Raw genomic sequence first — 24,547 nt, 5'->3', positions numbered from 1 at the left:
TGGTGGTTCTGCCTTGTGCCATCTCTTCGTGATAGCCTTCTTAAAAGCTGCTAGAGAAACATGCATGACTTGGGTATATCATAGCCCAGAATTTGGACTATAACTGTATGGACATTTCCCCAAAACTGTACAATTTCCGGACATAGACAAAATACATGGGAGTGGTTTACATTTACTGCCCCACATTTCCTCCAACATGGCTGGACAACAGACAGACATTTGTTTGTAATTTGGGGAGTAATAAAGGATCTGATTACATTCTTCCAACAATGTTCTCTCCAAGTACGCGAGGATGTTGAAGACTGTTGTGTCCTCCAGATATTCAACCATTCATTTTTTTTTTTTTAATTATGTTTTATTGTTACGCACCAAATCACCTAGCCAAATTCCTTGCATGTGTAATGAATTTGGCAGAGAACATTTTCTGGTTTCTGGTTCTGGTTCATTTGTAATTAAAATCGTACACACGCGCCACACAAACAAACATTTGAGACGCAACAAAACCAGATGTAAGGAAAAGCAAAGACTTTGGTACTCAAGGAAGAGACCTGAAGAAAAGGACTGTTTCAGTGAAGGCTGCTCATTTAAAAACTGTAAAGGCTTCATAGACTGAACAGTGGTAGAACTAACCAACAAACACTGACTGACAAAAAGATGATGGCAGTATTCCTGCCAGAAGCCCCCTGTGACCTTTGGTAAACCATAATGATGACTTTTGTCCAAACAGCTTGGCATTCACTGTACACAGTGCAGCTGCACCACTTCCCTCGTAATGACTAACAAATGCAGCGTCAAGCAGACAGAATTCCTTCGTTCCGCAGGAGCCCGTGGTGGCTCTCTGTGGGCAGCCAGGTACATGAAAGACATGTAACGGGAAGAGATCCTGACGCTAGCCTTGTGGCTGCACCGCATTTTCATTCTCATCTTCAAAGACTGTGCTTCTTTTGCACAAGATCAAAATCCACAAGCAAATAAATCTCAGAAAATGAGATGCATACAAGGCACTGAATTCCCTGGCAACTTTCCTCACGATGGGGCATTGATAAACACGGGCTCTTTGATAATTTGCTGGAGCTGATGGTGGTTCCTGGTGTTTTAATATGCTGTTTTTCTTGTCTTTTCTCTGTGCTGTGAGTGTGTGCGTATGTGTGTGTGTGTGTGTGTGAGAAAGAGTGAGTCCCACTTGTGAAAGCCTACCTCACAGGTGCACCTCTGCTTTGGGCAGGTTTAAGCAGAACAGTGACTGTGCTGTCTGTTTGGTTCAGAGAGGTCTCCTGGTCATACGCCGGCATGGAAGGCGCTGAAGACGTGAAAACCAAAAGGGAAGGAGGTTTTACTACACAGCAAAGCAAAGCTCAAAACACACCAGCTTTGGTCAGCAACATCTCGCATAACGAGTCATTCAGCTCGACGCTTAATAGAATAAAAGGAAAGCCGATTGTCTCACTGCCTCTTGTCTTTATAGCGCCACAACTTAAATCATTAAATATAGCAATAACAGCAAAGTGAAACATTTGCTGCTGTCACAAAACTATTGCAGTATCTTGCTTAAGTAGTGCACATGGATCACAATTGCCTAGCTAACGAGACTCACGGTCATTATCTAAATCAACCCTAGCCATGGTTTATGGGAACCATGAGCACAATTTTTCCTTGGCCTCTCAGGCAATTCTGCTAAATGTAATGTAACTCCCACACCAAATAGCCTTTATCGCTGAACCAGCTAGGTGTTTCGTCCAATCAATTGAACTGGTCAGGCACAGCTATATCTATACTAATGGAATTGTATTGGCTCATTTAATGTTATGATAGGATTTACCCTTTGAGGCTAAATAATTAGTAAAGTAAAAACCTGTGCGGTCTAAATATGTCTGAGTAATAATCAAGTTCCAATTTCCATTTACGCGTTTGAACATAAAAAACTCCAGCGGCAGTAAGTGTTACTCTACTTAATCGACATCACCCACACACTGACCGGCCATGCTTTTGACCCCGCTGACCTGATATCTTGGTGGTGAACTGGGTGATGATAGGGGGGCCGTAGCCCTTGGCTGTGCTGGCGCGCAGGGTGAAGGAGTACGTGGAGCCTGGGTAGAGGCCTGCGAACATGTGGGTGGTCTCATTGCCCAACTTCACAATCTTCCCACTCTGGTTGGAGAGGTCCAGCTCCGGGTCAAAGGAGCTCACCGCCTTGTAGGAGATCTAGGAAGGAAGGAAGAAAGGAAATTAATATTTTGATAGTGGCCTCTGGTACTCAGAGCTCAGCTCTCCTCAGCTGAGGAGGATTTGAATTCATACAATGAAAAAGATTTATGTTGGAGGCATCTAAGTGGCTCAGCAAGCTAAAGCATTTTTCTGTACTCACCGTGTTGAGGTTTTCTATTCGATTTTTTAATATCTCTCTCCCCGCTGCACTACTCACCGAAAGCCACAAAAGATATATTTTTTTAAATCTTTTTTTTTCAGTACCTCTTCATGTTCATCTGAATTAGCACAGCTAAATGCAATACTTTAGTATTTCTCCAAACTAATGACAGAATCATCCTCAGCTGTTTTTCATGTATTAAACTAATTACCAAAGTTAACTAAGAGGGTGAACTTGGCAAACACTTTATCTGCTTAACATCAGCATGTTAGCATTGTGATTGTAAGCATGTTAGCATGCTGACATCAGCAAAAATAATATTGGCGCATGTTGCATAATGCAGTCCAACACAACACTTGCTTCTCCTCTGTTGTTCTCAGTAGAGCCAATTGCCACAGAGCAATCTTTAAAAAGCCTGAAGTAGAGAGAAGAAGCTTTCTCTTTCGCTTGTGAGCTTCTGACTTCATGTCAACAAGGCTTTAAGCTGGCATTTCCAACAAAATCATTGAGGCACAGAAGGTACGGAGAGGAACTGTTTCACTGTTACAGCTGGTAGATTGTACACTAAAAGCAGAGCTACATATTTTTCAACCAAAGCTGATGCAAGCTTGTGGTTTCAAGGAGAGAGGAAATAAACTTAATGTATTCCTTTTCCATTAATAAACACAGGGAGCTCTGAAGGGAAGCATTAAGGTGAGTGTTTTTGCTAATATCCATTTTGAATAACTGTAAAGTCCCACTTTAAGAAAATGCCTCTGCTCGTAAAGGAAAAACCTCCATTATAATTCCAATTAAGGAACACAAAGAGAGTTAGGAGTGCTGCATAATTTGTGTCCATCAAGTTTTGAAATGCTTCGAGGCCTTCTCATTTAGTCTTTGTCTCTGAAATGAGTCTGTGATGCCAAATCCTATATCATAACATTTCAGGGAGAGGAATTTGAAATGACTTGTCAACACTGGGCACATGGACAGGTTTTCACAATCATAATGGAACTGACGGGAAAAATAATGGAGAATATTTGAGCAAATTAATTTGGGCTTGCTTGGAGCCATTACTCGATCTGATATATTAAGCTTTTTTAAATTGCATTGGTTTACATTTTTCTATCTGAGGGAGGAAAATGTTGAATTTATGAAGCATTCATAAAATATAAATGCCTGCATAATCTCCAGCACCTTTACTCGTACAATAATGAAGAAGGCTGAATAACTGTTGATGAAAGATGCTGTTACTCAAAGTCCACTTAACCTTTCTATGAAGATTTTTAACTCTCTTAAAAGGACCTACAGTAAATTAGGATAATTTAAATTCAAGTGATTTAGAAACACGGCTGCTGATTTAAAAGGGCGTTTAAGGGTAATAGCATTACTTAATAGCACTGTTGGTTGACTGAAAATACAATTTATTCTTTAATTAATAGTTGCATTTTCCCTTTAAGTTAATGTGATGAACAGCTGTTACTTACCACAGCATCCCTATGATAAAGAAAATGCTACTTCACATTTAACTTGCGTTGCTAGATATGACTGATGTACAGGGAATATCTGGAAAACCTGCAGTATACCTTTAAAGAGAAGCTGGCTCATGTCGGTCTGAAAGGCTGCCAATAAAATTGCATCCGCACATCTTGGTCCAAAAGGAATGGAGCTGAAATCTCTTTGATATCAGGCCTTGTCAGACGTATTTCACTTTGAGTCCTTTGATAATGTCAAATCAAAGCAAGGTCCTGACTTATAAGAAGCAACTTCTGGGGAATACCGGCAGAATACGTTGTGGGTTATTTTCTTAAAGCAGAAAGTCAGACTTCCTAGGTTTGCCTCATCTGTCACCCTGTTTAAGACAGGGTGACATGAATACAAATGCTCTTTCTTACTCTAAAATACATAATGTGATTCTAGGTTATGTTGGGAAATCTATGACGAGGCTTTACTGTATATTAAAACCAGGAAAATTGTCAGCGACTTCTTGTTTACTTTAAATAGACAAATACCTGTACTGTTAAGGCTTTTTAGACACAGACAGAGAGAAGTAATTGCTGCAGCATATGAATATAATAGCCTGGAGTGGGTATTTTATAAAGTGAGACACAGTTGCCTCGACGTAAATATGAGTGAACCCGACAAAGCGGCAGCGCAACGCCATGCCATTTGCTCTGAATGCTTTTTCTTGTACCATGAAATTTTAAAAAGATAAACAACTGAAACATGTTGCTCTCAAAGTGATTAAGTGAGCAGTAAACCTACCGTTTTTATAGACATTGTTTTCCTGCACTCTGCCAGCACCTCTAAGTGCCATACAGCCTATGCACAGGAAACAACATGGGGATACACACTTTTGAATAAACAGGGCCTTTTTTTATGATTCTGGGGACTTTAGGAGTTCCCCGCTTGGTTTGAAATGTCTCTGTGCCGCTAAACGAGAGAGTACATGACATATTTCATACACCTGATGGCATGGCAGTGGATAGAGCAACCGCTACAGCAACCCTGATTGCATTGCCTTTACTCTTCAATCTGTTCTCCTTGTATGAGAAACAGCCCCATCAATGATTGCTAACCTAGTCAAAATATCAAGCGAGAGCAAACGGCAAAAGAGAGAGAATCAACAGACAAAAATCAATCTGTGGGAAAGGCCGGATTAGTTCCACCTTAAGCTGGTTAAGATCAATGTGTACATGTATCGTCTGTGTGTGTGTGTGTGTGTGTGTGTGTGTGGAGACAGTTTCTATTATTCAAAACTCAATGCAGCTCCTGGACAAGGCTGACAGGGCCGTGTGGAGCCTTTTGTCAACATTTGCTTTGTGCTGAATCGAGGCGTGTTTCAGGGTTGTATTTTCCTTAGAGGTCGCCCATGTGTAGACATGTGTGGACAGAAGACAACGGCAGATTGCAGTTGATTCTGTCGTAGTGAAACATGCGAGTGGTGCTTCATAAAGGTGGCTGAGAAGAAACCTGTCTTGAGTGAACCTAACACATTGATTCTGGTTTAAGCTGTTCCACAAATATAACTTTGAGCTAATGTGATTAGTCCAATTAAAGGCTGGTTCAAACAGTCAAGATGACTGCACTTTAAATGACTTTAAAAGGCATGCCTGGGACATCAAGTACAGATTACAGACACATTAAGAAGGTATTGAAAGAGTCGATTGTAGTGACTATGGCCACCGAGGATTCATTAATATACAGTAAACAAGACATAAGAGTCCACAGCCCCGCTAGCGGCTCTGTGAGGCTCCCCATAGAGCTAAATGCTAAAGTCAGCATGACATGCTCACGATGACAATGCTAACAAGATGTTCAGCAGGTATAACGCTTATCATGTACACACCATCTTAGTTTAGTAGCTGTACAGGTGAGTCTGATGGAAATGTGCTTAATATTTGGTCATATACCAAACTATTGGACAGTATTTGACCTGATGATGGTGACGGAGGAAAAGCAAGAGGAGAACCAAAGTTAATACAATTTATCTTAGTGGTGCGAGAGGAAAAGTCAGGGAATCAATAATATCATTCAAATATTGCCTGTATCAAATTTTGTGCCTGTCCATTTAGTAGATGTTTCGATAATTTAGTCTGGATTAAAGCAACGTTAGCCTCCCTCCAGCCATGCTGCTAGCACTGCTAAAATATTATATCACTGTTGCGTAAAGAAACCGACTCAAAGAAACCAAGATATGCACACGATCCACAAAGAGAGAGAAAAAAACTTAATATTGGAAGTTTGTTTCCTACTCTAAGGCGTGTTTAATATCTAACCCTGGTGCAAGTGTACCTCAAACTGTGTGATGATCCCGTAGGTCTGTGCTGGTTCTCTCCACTTCAGGATGATCTTCTCCTCATAGGCACTGCCCTGAATGGACTCCAGAGGAACAGCGCCTGGCACTGTGAGAAATGATCACAGACACATTTCTCAAAAACTGGTGGCAGAGTGGTACTTTTTCCCCCGCTAGAAATAAGTATGAAAAGCATACACAGTAGGATTTCTTATTGATAATCAAGATAAAAATGTTGTCGATAAGAGTTGGATGAAAGCAGCTCCTACTTTGCAGCTTTAGTCGTTTCTATCATGATTTACCGAGCACCTCGTGCTGATGCGCATAAAACAATCAATAAAAGAGCTCTTCAAGGACCTACAGTACACAAATGGCCATGAGCCAAAGGCAAAGACATTAATAGTAATTTGTGAGATTATTTGAAGTCATTGTCACTCACAACACACTCCCCGACACCTTTTACAGCAAACCTGAACACTTTTCACTTATGATAAAAAAATGTGCTGCAAACAAAGATGAACTAGTAACCCCAAGGGAATAGTGGGAATCTTAATCTTTCCACAATGTTTACGTGTTCTCAAATACTGCCAAAGGGATCTGGTCCTTTAACCCTTTCATGTGAATAGCTTTCATTCTGTAAGCAAAACAGAATGATGTGGAGATGTCTTTTTTTATTTTCTCCCAAGATTTATCTTCAACAACGCAACTACAGCTACACTCCGTCTGTAAACTTGTTCCCATGGGACTCTAAAGACACACAGATCCACAGACACACAGAAGTCAGAGAGTGAGAAACAGTTGCTACTTTCAAGTTTCCAACCACAGATATCTGAGCCAGACATGACAAGACTCTCTCTTTTCGTCAGCTGAGCCTGTTTATTATCTGGCGGCCGGGGTTCCTTGAGACTTCTGTAGAGTTCTTTTCCTGTATCTGCTGAGGCAACACGGAAGATCTTTCATCTTCGAAGGAGGTGAAACAACCATATGACACAAAATCAGCTCTCTTGACAAAAAAAAAAAAAAAAGAGTTGGAGAATCTCAAAGTTTTCCTTAATTAATGTAAGTTATTTATGACCAGGTGAGAATTATCCACCCATCCTGAAGATTTACTTTAATAATAAAACATTAGCAGTTTATCCTTTACATAAACTGCCTGGCAAGATAAGGTAAAAATAAATAATATATTACATTTCCAAATTTTTTTTAATTCAGTTGTTTAAATGTTGTGTTTCACGTTATTTTGCTCTCCATAATTTAAAAGATATCCAATCCAGGACCGGTTCACTAAAATCATGTGTCATTCTTCCCAGACATGGACAGGAAGTAACCTTGAATAACACCCACCATCCTCATCAGTCTGAACCTCCAGCTCCGTGCTCTCCTTGACCCCCTCTGAGTTGCGTAGCACCAGCTTGACACTGAGGTTGGTGAAGGGCGTCAAGTTGTGGATGGTGTGCTGAGGGTCACGGCTCTGAGTGTCATAGCACAACTCCTCGCGGGTCTCCTCCTTGCCAGCCACCCTTGACCGGTACTGGACGGTCAAGTTGTAGCTGTAGCAGCGGGTCACATTGTAGCCCAGAGGCATCCAGCGCACTGTCACCTGTTTGGACTGGATGTCCACCACTTCTAGCCTTTGTGGGCCGTGCATTGGCTCTGGCAGGGTGAAGAGAGAGAGAGAGGAGTGTGAGCATACATCAAGGTAATCAATTAGGCTATATGAAATGGCAGGTAGTGCAAGATAGTTTCAATAAAATCAAGGAAATTACAGAGGTCTATGCCGGGGCACAGAGAAGGCGGTATTCCTTTGAGTCAAAGAAACACTTGAGACCCGGTCAATACTTTTTTTTTAAATATTGAAATACGATTCCCTCTGTTTGGAGTTCATATTTCCAGAAAATATTTTACACTTTCAAAGCCACCGCCCGATACGGCGCGTTGCCATATCCCAGCACCGTTGCTAACTCGGTCTCACTGCAGCTGCACGCACCGAGACACCACAGGTCTGTTGGTGGAAACCCTCAGCAGGCGGTGTATCATCCCTTCAGAGCGTGCCGTTCCCCTGCTTCGACTACCTTGTCCTCTGCCTTTCCCCTCTCTCTTTTCCATCTCGCCCGGTGGCGGTCAGCTATTAGCACCATACTGATACAGAGTCAGCCAGCCTGCCAATCCAGGCAGGACACAACCCCCACTACCATCCTATCACCTCTAATCACATAGACGCTGTTTCTCCTTGCCTTTTCTCTTCTACTTTCTCCATTTTCTCCCCTCTCTTTCCGTCCTTCCGTCTCCTCTCCTCTCCCTGCACCTCTTTTCTCTCCATTCCCTTTAGTATTTCCTCTCTTTTTCTGTGGCTCTCACATCTCTCTTTCTCCTCATCTCTTTTCTCTGCTTTCCCCGTTTATTTTCCCTCCCTCTCTCTCTCTCTCTCTCTCTCTCTCTCTCTCTCTCTCTCTCAATCTCCTACCTATGGGAGGAAAGCAGCCCAAGCACAAGGTAATGGGATCAATTTCCATTCCAGGTTAAATTCGCAGTCCATTTCTCTGGAACTTAACACTTTACCACCAATTAGGAAGAGCCAGGGCTCAATTTCCCCGTTCCCCAGGAGACACAGTCCAGCAATTCAGAGGCAGCCACGGCAGCCATGTTTAACATTCTGGAGGTGCATGGGGGGGAGACTGGACTGGAGCTCCAACATGCTGTTCATTTCTACAGGTTGTACAAAGGACATGACAAACAAGCAAGAATCTGTGTGGACAAAACAGCTGGCATCCTTTGTATGTGATGCCCACTTCAATGTATGAGACGGCCTATAGAAAGATAATGTCCGACTGCTTTTGTGCGACTGGTTTTATTGAACATCCTATATCCTAGAAAATGCACAACATTTGAGACAACACTGAGAATAAGTTCTGCGTATAGCGCTACTGAAAAGCCAGAATCTTTTTTTTTTTTTACAAGAACATAGGTCATATAACCTGTGACATGAAAGAAGAATATACGAGTGAGAAAGGATGGTGCAAGAAGAAAAACAGTGAGAGAAAATAAAGGCGCCTGCTTGTTGAATGAAGAATGCAACATTTTGAGATTTTCACATGGACAAACAAAGGGATTTGATCTCTCCTCTGCTTTCATAGCGTAGATGAAACAGCATTAGAAGGGCTAGAAGGAGGCAGAGGGAGGATTGTTGAAGACAGATGGGGAAAGGGATATCAATGTGCAGCAAACAGCACATCAAGCATACACGAACGGCAACACATGATAAAAGTATGTCAGGAAAATGGGAAAAAATATATATCTTTCGAAAAGGAAAAGAATGGTAGTGAGCTTCACTTTAAGATAGAGGGATCACTATTGATCTACACAGAGTGAAACAAACCACTCAAATATTTTATTAGCTTTTAAAACAATTTAAACAATAGCTGAAAAGAACTACATATTTTACTGGCAGAGAGTGCGTTATAGCTTCAATATAAGTGATTCATATTCTTTGAAAAAGCTTTCTGCAATGCTGTGTAGGAGTATCCCTTTGAATATGTCTTATCTTCGATAAAGGATATTCTAGTAGTACCGACCTCCACTGGTTGTTAACATTTTAAAGAAATGTTAATCTTTGTTAAAGACCGGTATATGCAAGACCTTCAAAGTGATCAGCAGCTATTCAACACACGTGAAAACAGACAATAAATGAGCCTTGTAGCAAACAACAGTAGACGGATGAATGTAATAATTCACAAAGAGATCTGCCATTTTAAACTAATGTGATCAAACACACAAAAATAAATTGATTCTGACACAGCACTGGGAAGAACTGGAGACGGAAAACAGGCCTCTTCAAATAGGTTGCAATGTCGGGAAAGCCATCCCAAAAATAGAGGTTTAAACCTCTTTATTTGTGGAACTATCTGTTGGCCGCACTCAGTAGGCAACGGTTACACTAAAAGCACAGAGAATTGCAGGGTGGCCAGGCACAGAAATCAAATTAAACCAGACGCTCTCAAAGTGACAAATGCACCAAAGTGTGAATCTCACAGACGTGCACGAGCGGCTAGGAGGAAGTCTCATTTCTGAAGCGTTCAAGGAGAATGTCACACTTCCATCTTTGTGGAACATCATGGATGTGGATACACTACTCCCTAATTCTGGCCAGTGGAGAGATGCCAACATGAATGGGAATCATTTGTGAAAAATATGATTGTGGAGAGAAAAAGTCGATATTTATTCATATTCGTCTTTTTGGCACTGGTGGTGGACGGATATATTTGCTAGTGCGCCAACAGTAATACTGAAGGTACATAAAGGAATATTGGCCATTTAGTAATCAGCTCTTATGGCTATTCTATAGCCTCTCCCTGGAGTTTTGTTGAGAAAAGGCTAATTGTTTGTTACCCCTTCAGCTCCCTGTGGTGCAAATTGCCAGCTGTCTGAGGATGGCAGTAAAATGTGAGGAACTGTGGCGGACGCCGAATCACAACTTGTGCCCCGTGACTCAAAATTACATCATCTGTTTTCATGAACAACAAGGTGCCTCATCTATTTCAGAGCCTGGTCATGGTTGACTTTGAAGACAGAGAAAAGGGAAAAAGAAAAAACACCCTGTACCCTCCTCCCCCGCTTAATCTCAAATGAACGGGTCCAACGAATGGCTGATAGCCTTTATAAATCCTTCCGTGCAGAGATGGGAGGGTCTGCAGCCATTTTGAAATAGGCCCATAGGCCCATGAATGACAGCTGACGAGATGAGCCTATTACCCCAGTCTACTGTGACTGCTAGTTTCGTTTTATTGACCGAGCAGTAAGAGGCTCAGTATCAAAGGCACAAGCATAAATCACAACAAGGAATAACAAGGCTATCTCTTGAAATCCATAGTATTTTTTTTTTACAATTCTCACAAACTATCACTGAGGGCAACATTGGGGTGAAAGTACTAAAAAATATGACTCTAATATCCAGTATGGCATATATTTCTAGTGGAATAGAGTTATAATAATGGCTATGAAAGCATCCCTCAGAGCAGGAAATTACAGAGGGCACACAATGAGATCCAGTGAGAGCCAGATTGGTATTCCAAGCGGTGGACAAATTATCACCTGCCCCACACTCGCCGATATAATTGAATAATTTGAATTTGACATTTACATAGAACTATTAGTGATGTCATTACAGCGTGACATTTAAATAATGTTTTTAGAAATTATCAGCACGTTATTGCCTCTTGTTAATTCGAATGGGCCCTGCATACGCGGTACCACGGCCGCAGTGATAACATGATTTCCAAAAAACGTGAAGCAAAAACAACAAATAACCGCATGTTGCAGCCGTCTGTCCTAGAGGGGGCCTCAAATGGTGCACTTAGCCCCTGGGTAGAGCGGGACATTAGTCCTGGATGAAAGGAAACAAATTGGGCATGTCCGGAGCACAGCCACTTTACTGCGAGACAAGTGTGAGTATGTGTGTGTGTGTGTGTGTGTGTGAGAGGACAATGTGTGTTTTCTAGCGTGTTAACGGTCTCATGTGATTAAAGCGAGTGTCCATACGTGTGCACGAAAGCGCAGATCTGGTTCCTCAGCATCTTACTGGCTAAATGTACAGAAGAACGATTTACTTATCAGATCTTCCTCAGGCTTTGCAGCGCACGAGTCATTCAGAGAGCCCGGATCTTTATCAGATCCACATCGATTAAGAGCAGAAAAGCCTGGTGCTGGCATAAACTTCCATCTCCCTGCTCAGCAAACACAACTGGGACGGGGGAAGAAAAGACTACTTCTCCAATGATTAGAAACCACCGTCAAGTCAATGCGGCTCCTGAGCCGGGGCGCTATCTCATCAGGATGAAACGGTGCTCAGGTTGAGGAGGAGGAGGAGGAGGAGGAGGAGGAGGAGGAGGGAGCTTTGCTGTTTGGAGATGGAAGAAGAGAAATGCGCCGACTCTCACAGGATGGCATGTAGACTGTCGGATTCCGTGCCGGAGAACGGCTGCCGGGGCTCGTCACACGCAGGTGCCTTCGTTGTAGACAGTACCAAAACAACATGACAACGGCGAAGATTAAATTCTCGTCGGAGGGCTGTTTTCATGTGAAGTGTTCCATTCTAGGCAGCGAGGCCTGGTATTGCCGTCACTTATCTCTCCATTGCCGTGTGTTATTCACCCTGTTCTGTTTGAGCTGGGGAGGCGAGCACATTTGTTTGCCTCTTTCTATTACATCTCAGTGATAGCACTGAGGCCATTGAGGTAATGACATGGGTTTTACACTTAGGAAATCATTTTTCATATCCCGCAGAAGCGAGCCGTAATGATAGCTTTTGATAACCGACAATCAAAGCTCCATCACCCTCCTAGAGTGCTGCTCTATGCAATCCTCTGGAGGAAGAGAAAGGGAGGAGGAAGGGGGTTAAGAGGGAGAGATGGAGGGAGTCAATGTGTGTGTGGGGGGGGGGGGGGGGGGGATTGGAGAAAGAACGCTAAGACAGAGGAGGAAGAGGGAAGGGTTGAAGTGCCAAGGTTTTTGTTCATCAAATGCAACAAGTCAAGCCAGGCCTTGGGGTTTGACGCGTGTACACATGTTATAATTGATAGCACTTTAAAGGCACTGTACATGGACCTCTTGTGTTCTAATGTCACCCTCTACGCCCATTACAGTCAGAGACAAATGTCCACATGCTCAGGACACACACACACACACGCATTCTGCCCATACACCTTGGAGGCGTGGATAATCACAAGGATTTATTGAATGGTGGTGGTCGCTCCTCACTCTATCAAGTCCTTCTTTATAGGCCTCATGATAAATGGGACTGCCATGACGGGTGAGAATGAGGGGCGGAAGGGCCCACGAGGTGCTGGATCGAATTGAAACCACAGAATGAGCCCCGGCGCTGGGCCGGGCTCTGCTGCCACCTTGTCTGATGAACCCCCTGAAGCTGTAGGGGTGGAGATGAATGGGTGAACGCTTTCCTTCTCACAGGACTGAATAGGAAGGGAGCGATAAAAAACATGAGGGGGAAAGTAAGATAGACCTTACCAGCACAGGAGGATGATGCATGACAAGACCCAAGACTGTCCAGGCACACCAAGTCGGTGCTCGTCTTTGTTCATGATTGATCTTACTGTTTGCTGCACTAAAAAAAGCCAACAAGCTCAAATGTCTAACAACCAATAGGTCATTTTTGCTTCCCTCCCTTCCTCATAGCCTCATTTTTTGTCAAATCTACGTAAACAAAAGTCGTGTTACATTAGCTATGACCAGTTTCTTTATGCACACTAGCCTCCGATATACAGACGACAATCAACTACATTTTCTTTGATACCGGAGAAAATGTTTTGATTGGATGATTGGGAGACGAGATCTAAAAATAGAAGGAGTGCCTTTCTTGCTTGATCTCTAAACGGGTACCTGTACGTATATCCTCACTGGACATCGGAGAAATGTTTGTTACTTGAAAGAGTAGGTTCTGCAGATTCCAGTAGTATATGTACAATGCTTGTGTTTCTGTTCCTGATTAATGACACAGGAACAAGGATGCATTTATTTATGCAGAATACATCAATCTGGTGCTCATTATCAAAACCCATAAAAAAAAAACAGTAGATACTGCCACTCACACCGCTATTGCTTCCACTGATGATCCATATATACACTGTATATTTGCAAGGAATCTGTAATTTCATGAATTAATAATGGTTACTTACTCCCATCATGTTTTGCATCACACTGGGAAAGTGCAGTAGTTTAAAGCCCACTAAAGCTAAACGGGGTTCTACAGTTAATTCATCATGACGGCAGCATTTAGTGGGGTGGAGATGAAGTAAGTACTGAGCTGCAGAGTACAACAGTGAAGCACTAGCCATTGGTAAAGACCTTTCTACAAGAAGCAAAAAAACCTAATTCTGGTTTGCTTCAAATACCAAGTCATAAAAAGCTGCACTTGTCGATTGCAGTATGAAAACATTTGATTAAACAACAAAAACAAACTGAAATGGAATATATAACTCAATAAGTAACAGGGTATTTTCTATCACTGACCATTTAGAAGGATTAAAAGAACAAAGCGACCAAGTCTGGCTCGGGGGCAAAAGGTGAGTCCACCAACCGGATGAAAACAAATGGACAGCCAGTTGATGGGAAGAGCAGAGGCAGCGAAGGTGGAACTGGTTAAATCAATCTTTTATTTCGTTTCCGCCAATATGCTGTGCGGTGATTGGGGTCAGAGTGACAGGCAGACATGACCCCCCTCTTCCCCCATCTATCTTAACACACACACACACACACATGCCCACACACTCATCTCTACCGTCAGACCAGGCTTTGTCTTTTGTGTTCAGGTTCCCGGGGAAAACGCCTGTGGTTAGGAGCTTACGCACAGGAAGAACACAAGCCCTCATTTACCGACGTGCATGCAATCTCTACGGGAGCAGTCGGAGGTTACCAAGGTGATTCTTCAACTTCAACACTCCCCAAGATGGCCCCGTGTGGCATTGTCATTTGTCGCCCAAAAACCTACATGTGTCGCACTCAACTCAGGGTGTTACCCGGAGTGTAAATCAAAGTGAAGCGCTTGACTTTGTGAAATGCTCGCCGCGTTCTCTGAGCCACCTACTTAGGAGATATATGGGATCTAAGATCTAGCTATCTAGGTGGGGGAATACAGGATATAAATCGCAGCCTCCCTGACATTCCTGTCCTTTAGTTGAGGAGGAGACACACAAATGTTCTTGAGTTAGAGTTATACAACCAGACTGAATGAGTGCTTCCTGGATGCCTAGCAAGGGGAATGGGACATCTATAATTCAGCAAAAGGATGGAGAAAATCTGTGACAAAAATTACAGCAGATAGGCCATGAATAATTAAACACGAGGAATAGAAACATTTAAAGACCTTGAGAGGTGTTTCAGTTCAAATTTGAAAAACAGCCGAAAAAAAGGATCCTGACAAGCCTGACTAAACTTCTGCTATTTATCATTCTCTTGAGGCTTAAGAGTTGAGGTTACAAACAAACCTCAATGATAATTGTTTGCGAGGAGCTGAAGAGGCAGCTCCGGAGTAAGAAGAGACTACGCTTACATGGATGTCACCAGAGTATTGTTTGTGCACATCTGTTATCAAGAGTCTCAGTTCTTTTCGTGTTTGGGGAATAGATAGATGGAGATGAGGGAAATGATAATAATGAAACGGCTATAAACTGAGAGTCTCTCTCGCTCTCTGTCTCACTCTTTTCCAGCAGCAGTTGTTTGAAGACTTGTCCTTGAGAAGAATACAATTTGCCTTTTGCAGAGCCAATATCATAGAACACAATTTGTCATTCTACTTCCGATTGCCTGTGATGATAAAAAAAACCCTCCTAGGCCCTCACATAACCTTCCTGCACATCAAAAACTCAATCTACCCTGTTTTTCTCTGACTGACAAAAGAACACACATTCAATGGGCCTCAAACCGAGGCTTTTCATTCGCCTTGCGACAATATATATAAACCCTATAGGTCACATGACAGCCAGCTATTGTGGGTGACAAACCAGACCAATGTTATCTGAGATGGGTAGGTGAAGTGGCTTTCTATTCATGCCTGAAGGCAACAATGGTGTTAATTAGACTCATCAAACAGAGCAAACATTTTCCTTTTAGACCCGCACAGACAGATGTGCTCAATCTCAGCCGTAAAAAAAAGAAAAAAGGAACCATCATAAAGGGTTAGACCTCACTGAGGCCAATTGTAGAAGGACAGTGCTATAGAGGGGAAGAAATAGCAGATATAGGTGGCAGATCATTCTACCTTTGTTGATCAAATGTTAGGCTTTGGTTAGAAAAAACTGGGGAGGCAAAATATACTGAAATTGTAAATAATGTCAGCTGATGGTTAGCAGGCTAACAATAGAGTCCGACAGCTTGAAAACTACACAGCTTTCTTGTAAACAGTACATATTGTCAACTCACATCTTTGGACTTATAGTGACAGCTATGCATCCTTCCTCTGCTTCTATTATTCCTGCAGTTTCAGGATATATATATACACACACACAACGATAAGAACAATCAATTCTTACTGAAGGAAAGGTCTGTCACACCCTTGCTTTCACATTGTCCAGTTCAAAACAGGTGAAATGTGACCAGTGAATTTGCCAGAGCCCATTAGAGCTTGGTTTGTTGACAACTTAAAAATACGTTAGGAAAAAGAAAAAAGCCTTTTATACTGAAAAAATGGCTGAAAAAAAGGAATGACTTTAACCTACTATTATTCATACGTTAGATAGACCGATTCCATCATGCCCACCATGCTTATACAACAGAGTGTGTGATTCACAAACTTCTATTTTCATGGTATTCTTCAGACAGGATTTCTATGGATAATACCAGTCGGTCGGCACAGGGCCGCTTTCATGATTCAGGTAATGTGTTTCATTCTATGTAGAATAACTTCCTCGCGGTACACTGCACCAAGATTGTACAGCTCACACCTTATCTAGTTGAACCAATAAAGGTATGCGTCATACTAAGTGACACAATGTTCAGAAAAATGGTTTAAAGGATCATTCTAGCTATGGTGAATATTACACTTCCTAAGCTATTCTCGCTAACATTCCCCTACATAATAAAACTGTCAACAATTGATCGATCTGGTTTGTATGTCTACATGAAGGACATCATTTCCTTATCAAGTACCTTATTTTACAGGTGCTATAAACGGTATTCAGAGCATATCTAGTGTCTTCACATGGCTTTCAAAATGGACACATCCTACCTGAGGGGGAAGCGGACGGGGCCGCTATACTTCCGGAAGGACGCCATGGGTCGGGATCGCGTTATCAGCTGTAACCGCTGTATGAGCGCAGTGCAGAGCGGTGGCCATTAGCTAGCCAGAGAGAGACTCGCATGCACTAAAATAGTGAAAAGGTAGCCATTACTAATCTATATATTTACTTTGCAAATAGTTGTTTGTTGTGATATTAATGCTCTAAGTCCTGTGTATAAAACATTGAATTAATTCCATAAAAACTAGTTACGATTAGTAACCAAATGCTCTTTCTGGTAAAAATGGTGTCAAGTGGCGTGCCAGCAAAGACTATGGAGAGTTCTTGGAGAGCTAGTCATGTTAGCGTTGTAGAGAATTCTTTCTACTTCAACTGGGAGCTCTCTGCTTGAACATTTTTAATAAAGCCTCTAATGCACATACAAACATACAGCTCCTTTTATCCACCGTAAATGAAATGAAATCGACTCTTACTGCATACGCAATGAGAGCTTTCTGAATGCACAGGTGTATTTAACGAGATATTCTTGACTAAAAATGACCTTTCATGAAGTTTAATAATTGCTTTGCTTGGTAAAGCCAAACACACTAACTTTGTTAAGACACACATCATCTTGGAAAACCTCAATAGACTTAGATTAGAGTCTAACATTTTATATTAATGGTGAAAATTAACATGATTTTCTGAATACATCTAAATGTTTGCAGGATTTTTCATAATGGGAAAGAGCGAGCTGGAAAACATTCGCACTTGTCCATTAAGTTTGTCCCGGCACCAATGTCACCGAGACAAGTTATTGTACTTAGCAAATAAAGTGATGCTACTACCACAACCAGTTTCATGTTGCCAGACACTGGCGTCATTCTCATTCGCATCACAGCAGACCCGGTCTTTCACAAATTAACCAGGAGGCCAAATGCAAATAACCAACCTTGGTGTGGGTGAACATAATTGCGCAGCTCCTCCCTACTCTCCATTGTTATAAACGAGTGCTAAAGCAAGAGCTGATCCCTGATTAACGCTCATCCCCCTGTGTTTAATAGCCCTCCGTGCAACAGAATGGCAAAGTAAAAACAAACAGATGAGACTGCTCCCACGTGGTACCGGAGCGCAGATGGAGAGGACTTATAGACGGAGATGTGGACTTGGCAGAGGCTGGAGTCTGAGCAGGTGTTTGGATCCAGCATGGACATCATGTACTGCCATTTTTTAAAGCGCGAGAGAGCCAGGGGGACAGCAAAGGCCAGTGGGTGGAGATGAGGCACACAGGACAGACTGTTCTCCTTCCATGGAAAATGGTGTGAAATTATCTTCGCTGCATTAGAAAGATACTCCGGCTCAATTAACTTCAAATGGCTACAAATAATTGAGTCGATTTATTTAGACATTGTCAAAAGCAGCAAAAGTAACTGTCTTCTGCATATGTGGGTTGAACACACAAATTTGGAGAAAGAAAATGTCCCAAATGCGAGCTTCCAAAAGTGGCGTGAATCCACGTTCAAAACGTGTTAGGGACCTATTGCGATGTGAACACTTTTCCACACAGATCCAGAAGTACAACTGAGACTGCAGAGGAGGAGTTGTTTAAGGCTTGCTTATCTGCCTTCCTAGTGAGGCCTGGAAATGGTTTCTCAGTGTGAGATGGTTTCTCAATAGTGTTGCTGAAATGGAGGGCACCCCTGCTGTGATCCTAGGGCACCACCTGATAAAACAGTGTCTTCCTTCAAGTAGCACTTACCAAGCGTGGAGACCTCTGAAGTGGTAAACAACTTCACACAGGTACAAATTTCACATGGAGGAGCGCAGTTACCAAATGCTTTTTCTCTTTTAGCTTAAACAATGTTCGCCGAGTCATTTTGGCTGCTCGGGAATGAGGCAAATAACAAATGTTAACAAGCTGTGAAATTCAACATCAACGGACGAAAGGCACAAGGATAAGCAAAAGCAAAATGTTGTTTGACTCACTCCGCAAAACCACAAATAACCCCCTCGAGCAATCACAGAGCCTTGGCTAGGACTTTCTTTTGATGTTCGCTAGGAAAGCAATGGAAGTGCTTCATCGGAAACCTTTCAAAGCAGCCCCCTTTCCCCTTTCTTCCTCCTGCTTCTGAATCGAAATGGTGGCGTCATGCATTATACATTCCCTATTGTACAGAAGATTGAATTAAAACATCCTTTGTCATCAGAAACATTGCTCAGTTTGCGAAGTGACCAAGGCATGGCTATGAATAATTATGTGAGGGAGCGCGCTCTAAAGTGGCCGCAGATTTTCATTAGCGCCTCCAGACAGCAGTGCAGGGAGAGGGGAGCAAGTCTCTGGGCCCGCCTGTATCAACAGTGATGTATCACACGGCCCTGTGAGTCTTAACCGTTCAATTAGGAGTGCCGGACAAGATCAAGAGCTGCTTCCTCAAACACACTTCAGGAAGCGGGGCCATCAATCTCCCCGACTGTGACCGGCAGGGTGGCCAAGGGGGCAGGACCCCCTGCAGAAGCCGGGCCTGGCTCAGAAGGCTGCACAGGTAGGGCCATTCATCCCTATCAGGCAGACTAAAAATGAATAAGCCCGTGACCTTCACAGCGGGGGGAGAGGGTTACACCCTGGGCAGGGAGGGGAGAAAAATCTCATTTTCATCAGCATTTCTCTGGACACCAAACAGCATTAGCCTGAGAAAATGCTGAGGCTAGGTTGGTTTTGTTACCCTGAGTTGGCATCCTGGTGCAGCATGGGAATTTAGCTGGTTAATGTTGTGAGAAGGGCAATTTGCACAATATCATCAGGCTTTCCCAAAGCCTTTATGTACATGTTTGAGTTCGAATGCCCACAGTATAGCAGCGACATAATGACCCACATTTCTGGTGCCACTCTACCTCACACATGATATCAATCTGTGTTGCTGATGAATTAAGAAGCGTGCAAGGACTTCAGAGTGAGAATCACACTGAATAAACAAGCAGTTATGAAGTTAACCATGTGGCAGGGTAGTTTTCAGCTCTGTGTCTGGAGCCAGTCATAAATCATGTCATTTATTGTGACACACAGCTGTTCACGATAGCAAGGGAAGTTAAAAGAGTTGATCTAAACTTGTTATTATTCACTGGTTCATTGGCGTTATCAGTATTTCTGTTGCATGTAATGCTTAACAAGTGTGCACATTTATAATTGATCCAGGAGCTCAGGTAGAATACATTACTTAGAAAAAAAGACAATTTTTGTCCATATGCTAAAAATCTTAATGAAGATCTACAGTATAGGTGGAAACTGAAAACAAAGAGGGCTTTGTCTACTACAGAAAAATAATTACCAAAGTAAAATGGCAATGATATATGTTGGGCAATTGTGAGCTGCAGTTATTTGCTTCAAAATGCAGTGAGGCTTTAGAGGAAACACAATGGAGCTTTACCAACAATGGAGCCATGATGAATATTTATCGTATGCTGGGGCTGATTTGTAAAAATAGGAATCTTTTTTAAATGTTTTGTTTGGATGGAGATGGTTCAAACTCAAATACAACAAACCTAAGGCAATAATAATAAATTATTAATTAAAAGCTGCAGGATGAATGAACGGCTTTGACCACTCTTTTTTGCAGAATTGTTACAAATCCCAGTATCTGTCTATTGTCTTCACTTTTTGTTTTCTGTCACAGAGAGTCTTTGTGTGGAACTGTGCATAGAGCCGACAGTGACAGTGAACCTTGTGTTGTTCGGTTTCACAAATCATTTTGTTATATATCAAAAGCTACAAATACTGCTCTTCCCTGGGCATCACATTTGATGTGTAATTAACGAGTCATTCATGTTTAAGCTAGAGCTGAGAGAGGGCTACAAGCCCCGTGTTTTGTTGCAAGGTCTGCTAGAGGAGTAATCTGACTGGATCGTCTACAATAAAAACGTCAGACAAATTTATACCAAGTGAGAAAGAAAATATAGACTTATATGCACCAATAACACAAAACCAGCTCCTATTTTTGTTACAAGAGGCAGTTGACAGTATCAAGTATCACTGTTACACAACATTTAAACGTTGAGTAGCTCCAGATCCACAAAACCAGCCCGAAAATGAAGGAAATTTAAAACGATTGCATGAGAGTCAATGGAGCAGAAACAGATAGCTGTCGGACCCTGGTCAGAGCTGGACGATGCTACATTATGAATGGCACGTCTGCGTTGGGCATTGGGCACAACTGTGCTTTAAGCCTTTTGTGACATTGTGATACAACATAATGTATATATTTCGCTAAAATCCCACTCTGTAAGTAATGGTATGTTTGGCCTCACCTGCACATCTGGTCCTGGCCCTCAGTGGGGGCCCGGGGGCTCCGGTGCCTCCCTCCAGAGGTCTAGTCAGCAGAACGCTGATCTCGTACTCTGTGTCTGGATCCAGGTGGCCGATCTTGTGTGTGGTCTTGTCTACAGGCTGCAGGTCGTACATCGTGCCGGACACAGTGCGGTATTCCACTTCCCTGTCGATGATCGGGCCGTCCCCGTTGATGGAGTTGGCGTTCAGCTGAATCCAAAGGTAAGTGGCACCAACAGCAGTCAGCTGGGGTGGTGCGATAGGCACTGGAGGCTCTGTGGAAACAAAACAATGTTTTGATTGATGTTAATAGAAAATACATAATGGTGAAACGCTGGAAAGCCTTGAAAATACAAAAAACAATTGTGTTTTTAAATTGTGTAAAAAGCACCGGCATTCCCACAAGAAAACTGTGGAGAAATGCTTGTAACACGCAAACAACATGCTCAAAATCAATCTTTTCTTTCAAACAATCAACATCATCAAAGTCCTTGTGAAGCACATGAAGAACTTTTTGATGTTTCCCAATTATCAAGGTACTCAAGAAGAGCCACGTGACAATCAATAGTTCTAGCTTGGTGGGGAATCTCATCATCAGTAGAACACTGAAGCATGCAAACCTTAGCCAATGTTGATCCTATTGAACAATGTATTGATTTAAATCAGAGCACTCTTATGGAAAACCCTCTGTTAATTGAGAACAATTGTAGTTGTCATTTCTCTGATTAAAAGGAATTCAACTAATTCAACTAAAAAACACAATTCAGTCTCCTACAAATGACTTTAGTTGTCATGTGCAGATATTGTGAGAACCATCTTAATATTTTAGAATGTCTTACAAATTGAGGAGCAAGCCATTCTGGGCAAAAATGTCTTTAACTGATCTGAAGTGCAGTTAAAATTGCTTTCAGTTTTAGACCTGTAGTACTGCTATGCATCTGTTTTTTTGATTAGTGGGTTCCTGTTTTGTTTATCTCGTGCACGAGGACTCACATGCGAGTGACGCGGTACAAATTCCTGACACTGTCTCACTGAACGGTTACCTCTTAAGATTTGCTGCAACGCATCAGCAAAGACAGGGAAGAAGAAGACTGCAATTTGGTAAATATGGATGTAAAAAATGCTGAACAAAAGATAGTCTTTGCAAATGTTTTATAAGGACGGAGATGCATTCGTCACGTTTGCTAGACCTCCAAAACCTAAACAAGCCCTCAGGAAGAAGGCAAATTTGACATAGTGGCGAAACCGTGGAATTACAACTTCCAGGTCCGTCACGTGATGCAATGGGGGCCAAAAAAACAACAACTTTCCGACAGACGCTTCCTTATAATTGGGATCTTCTCATCAACATTTTATTCTACATGTCTCAATTAAAATCTTGCCGCAAATTACCCGTTTTAAGTATTATTGACTCTGAGTCACATGACTACAATTCCGTAAAACTTCGACAGAACTGCAGGCTGCTGAACTCGGTGCATTGAGGAGAGGACAGGAGAACTGCTTGGGGTTCAGAGGGTGCAGCATTGACATGAAAGCAGCATTTTCATGTTGCAGCTTGGAACATAATTATCTTGAGTATTTTAATCAATAGCAAATCATATTTCATAAGATAATCACATTAAAAAACCTTGATTTGTAAAGTAACTAGTAGCTACAGCTGTCAAATAAATGTAGCGCACTAAAAAGAACAATGTTTCCCTCTAAATCACAGTTGAGTGGAATTAAGTACAGTACTTTTTGTAAATGTGCTGACATGTTGGTATTGATGTTCAAAAGCGCCAGGCAAGAGTAGACAAAGAGTGTAATTCTGAGATTTAGACACTGTTGTCCCAAACAGACTAATGATTGCACTATATTTCAAACAGTTTCAAAGTGTTTTGTCATCTGTGTGTTGCTGCCTTTGTGTCAACCAGACTTACTCTACAAATTTCAAAAGATAGAGACCTTCACAAAATCATTAAAGGTACACAATTACAACAAATCATGTTATTTTTAAATAACAGGAAACTGTAGTCTTTGATCAATAAAAAAAAGAAACATCTCCACAGACTTGATAGTACAAATATTTTATGAAGTTAACGTTCAGAATAAATATTGGAAACGGAGACATTTCTGGTCCATTTGAACCTTCAATGTGTCAGAAATGTAATTTAAAGTTCTTCAATACGAGTTTACATCTTTCAGACAAATGTGGTGTTCAATGACAACTTAAAGATTACCTTCTCTCTGTTACGTCACCAATATTTTTTTTTCAAACTTGCAGAATTGCATTATTATATAACCAGGTAAGGGGATGCCCCCGAAACATTTTGAGGCGAGGTGTAATTAAAAACTTCTAACATCTAGAAGAATAGTTTTATACCTTTATTTTTTTAAAGTCACATTTTACAAAATGCTTGTTCCACGTTCTATTTTAAAAAGGACAGGCTTAACCATCTCACAATGTCTTCCTGGTGCAACCACAAACCAGCAAGTCAACAAAGAGCTGTGACTCACAACCAAGGCATTACTTAGGAATCTACCCTTGTCACGTACTACAATAGTCCCAGAGGCCGCGGTGAGTAGCTCTAATGAGCGCACACACATGTACCAGAATAACGGCATTAGTCGTCTGGCTGCTTCTCATGCAGTTGTCATGGGGAGGGACATTAGGGCTGAGGTGTCCTTCAGAGAATTGGAGGCTCTCCCTCAGCAGATGGTTACCCTACGGTGACCTAAGTCGCAGGTCCCTAAACTCCCACTAATCCAAGCTCCGAACAATGTTGCTGTCAAACATCACCTGAAGTGAACCAGCTTATCCGGCAGGTCTTCTCCCGGACTTACACGCAGAGCGCCAGTCTGGGTGTTGGTGCCAGACAAACACAATGAGGTGATCCGAAATCTGGCTTCAGCCATTGGCTTGTTTTGATGGTCTTTTATGGTCCGTTATGTCTTAAAAAGGGGTTTAACTTAGTTAAGTGGCAATTCACTCAGATTCATTTAATTAATGAATGTTGGTTTCAGAGGACAGAGACCTCAGGTTTTTAATGTCGATTATAAGACCAGATGTAATGTATTCTATCGCTTAACAATCATATTTACTCATTAAAGAACTAAATTAAAAGTAAGAACTTTATAAAAGAACTTACTTTAAGTACAACTGAGAAATATCACAGTCCTTTTTAATAAAAGCAGTCCTACATCAAAAGGAGGCGAGTGTCATGTAGGTTGTTACCAGATTATATTGACACATTTGCCAACACACTCACTCTGTGACACCTTGTGATCCAAAACATGACAAAGTTTCAAGCTGCTGGCTCAGACATCACTGATTCACAGGGTGAGACACTCAGCAACTTAACACAAAATTCGACCAACTAACA

General features: G+C 42.0%; 1 protein-coding gene across 2 annotated transcripts in view; it reads right to left on the bottom strand.

Annotated features, from left to right (window-relative positions):
- Positions 1-24,547, bottom strand: part of LOC142956682 (receptor-type tyrosine-protein phosphatase mu) — a 141,467-nt gene that overhangs the window by 60,008 nt on the left and 56,912 nt on the right. For both annotated transcript variants that reach the window (XM_076098395.1, XM_076098396.1), the window contains exons 7-11: positions 21,167-21,460; positions 7,485-7,793; positions 6,140-6,249; positions 2,001-2,202; positions 1,198-1,300 (exon numbers count right to left, since the gene is read on the bottom strand). In XM_076098395.1, the coding sequence (XP_075954510.1) occupies positions 1,198-1,300; positions 2,001-2,202; positions 6,140-6,249; positions 7,485-7,793; positions 21,167-21,460 (1,018 nt within the window). The remainder of the gene's footprint in view (positions 1-1,197; positions 1,301-2,000; positions 2,203-6,139; positions 6,250-7,484; positions 7,794-21,166; positions 21,461-24,547) is intronic.

Source organism: Anarhichas minor, unplaced genomic scaffold (genome assembly GCF_050575085.1).
Source record: "Anarhichas minor isolate MPS153535 unplaced genomic scaffold, ASM5057508v1 ptg000024l, whole genome shotgun sequence".
Classification (NCBI taxonomy): Eukaryota; Metazoa; Chordata; class Actinopteri; order Perciformes; family Anarhichadidae; genus Anarhichas; species Anarhichas minor.
The sequence above is the reverse complement of the archived record's forward strand: the minus strand, read 5'-3'. Positions and strand labels throughout refer to the sequence as shown.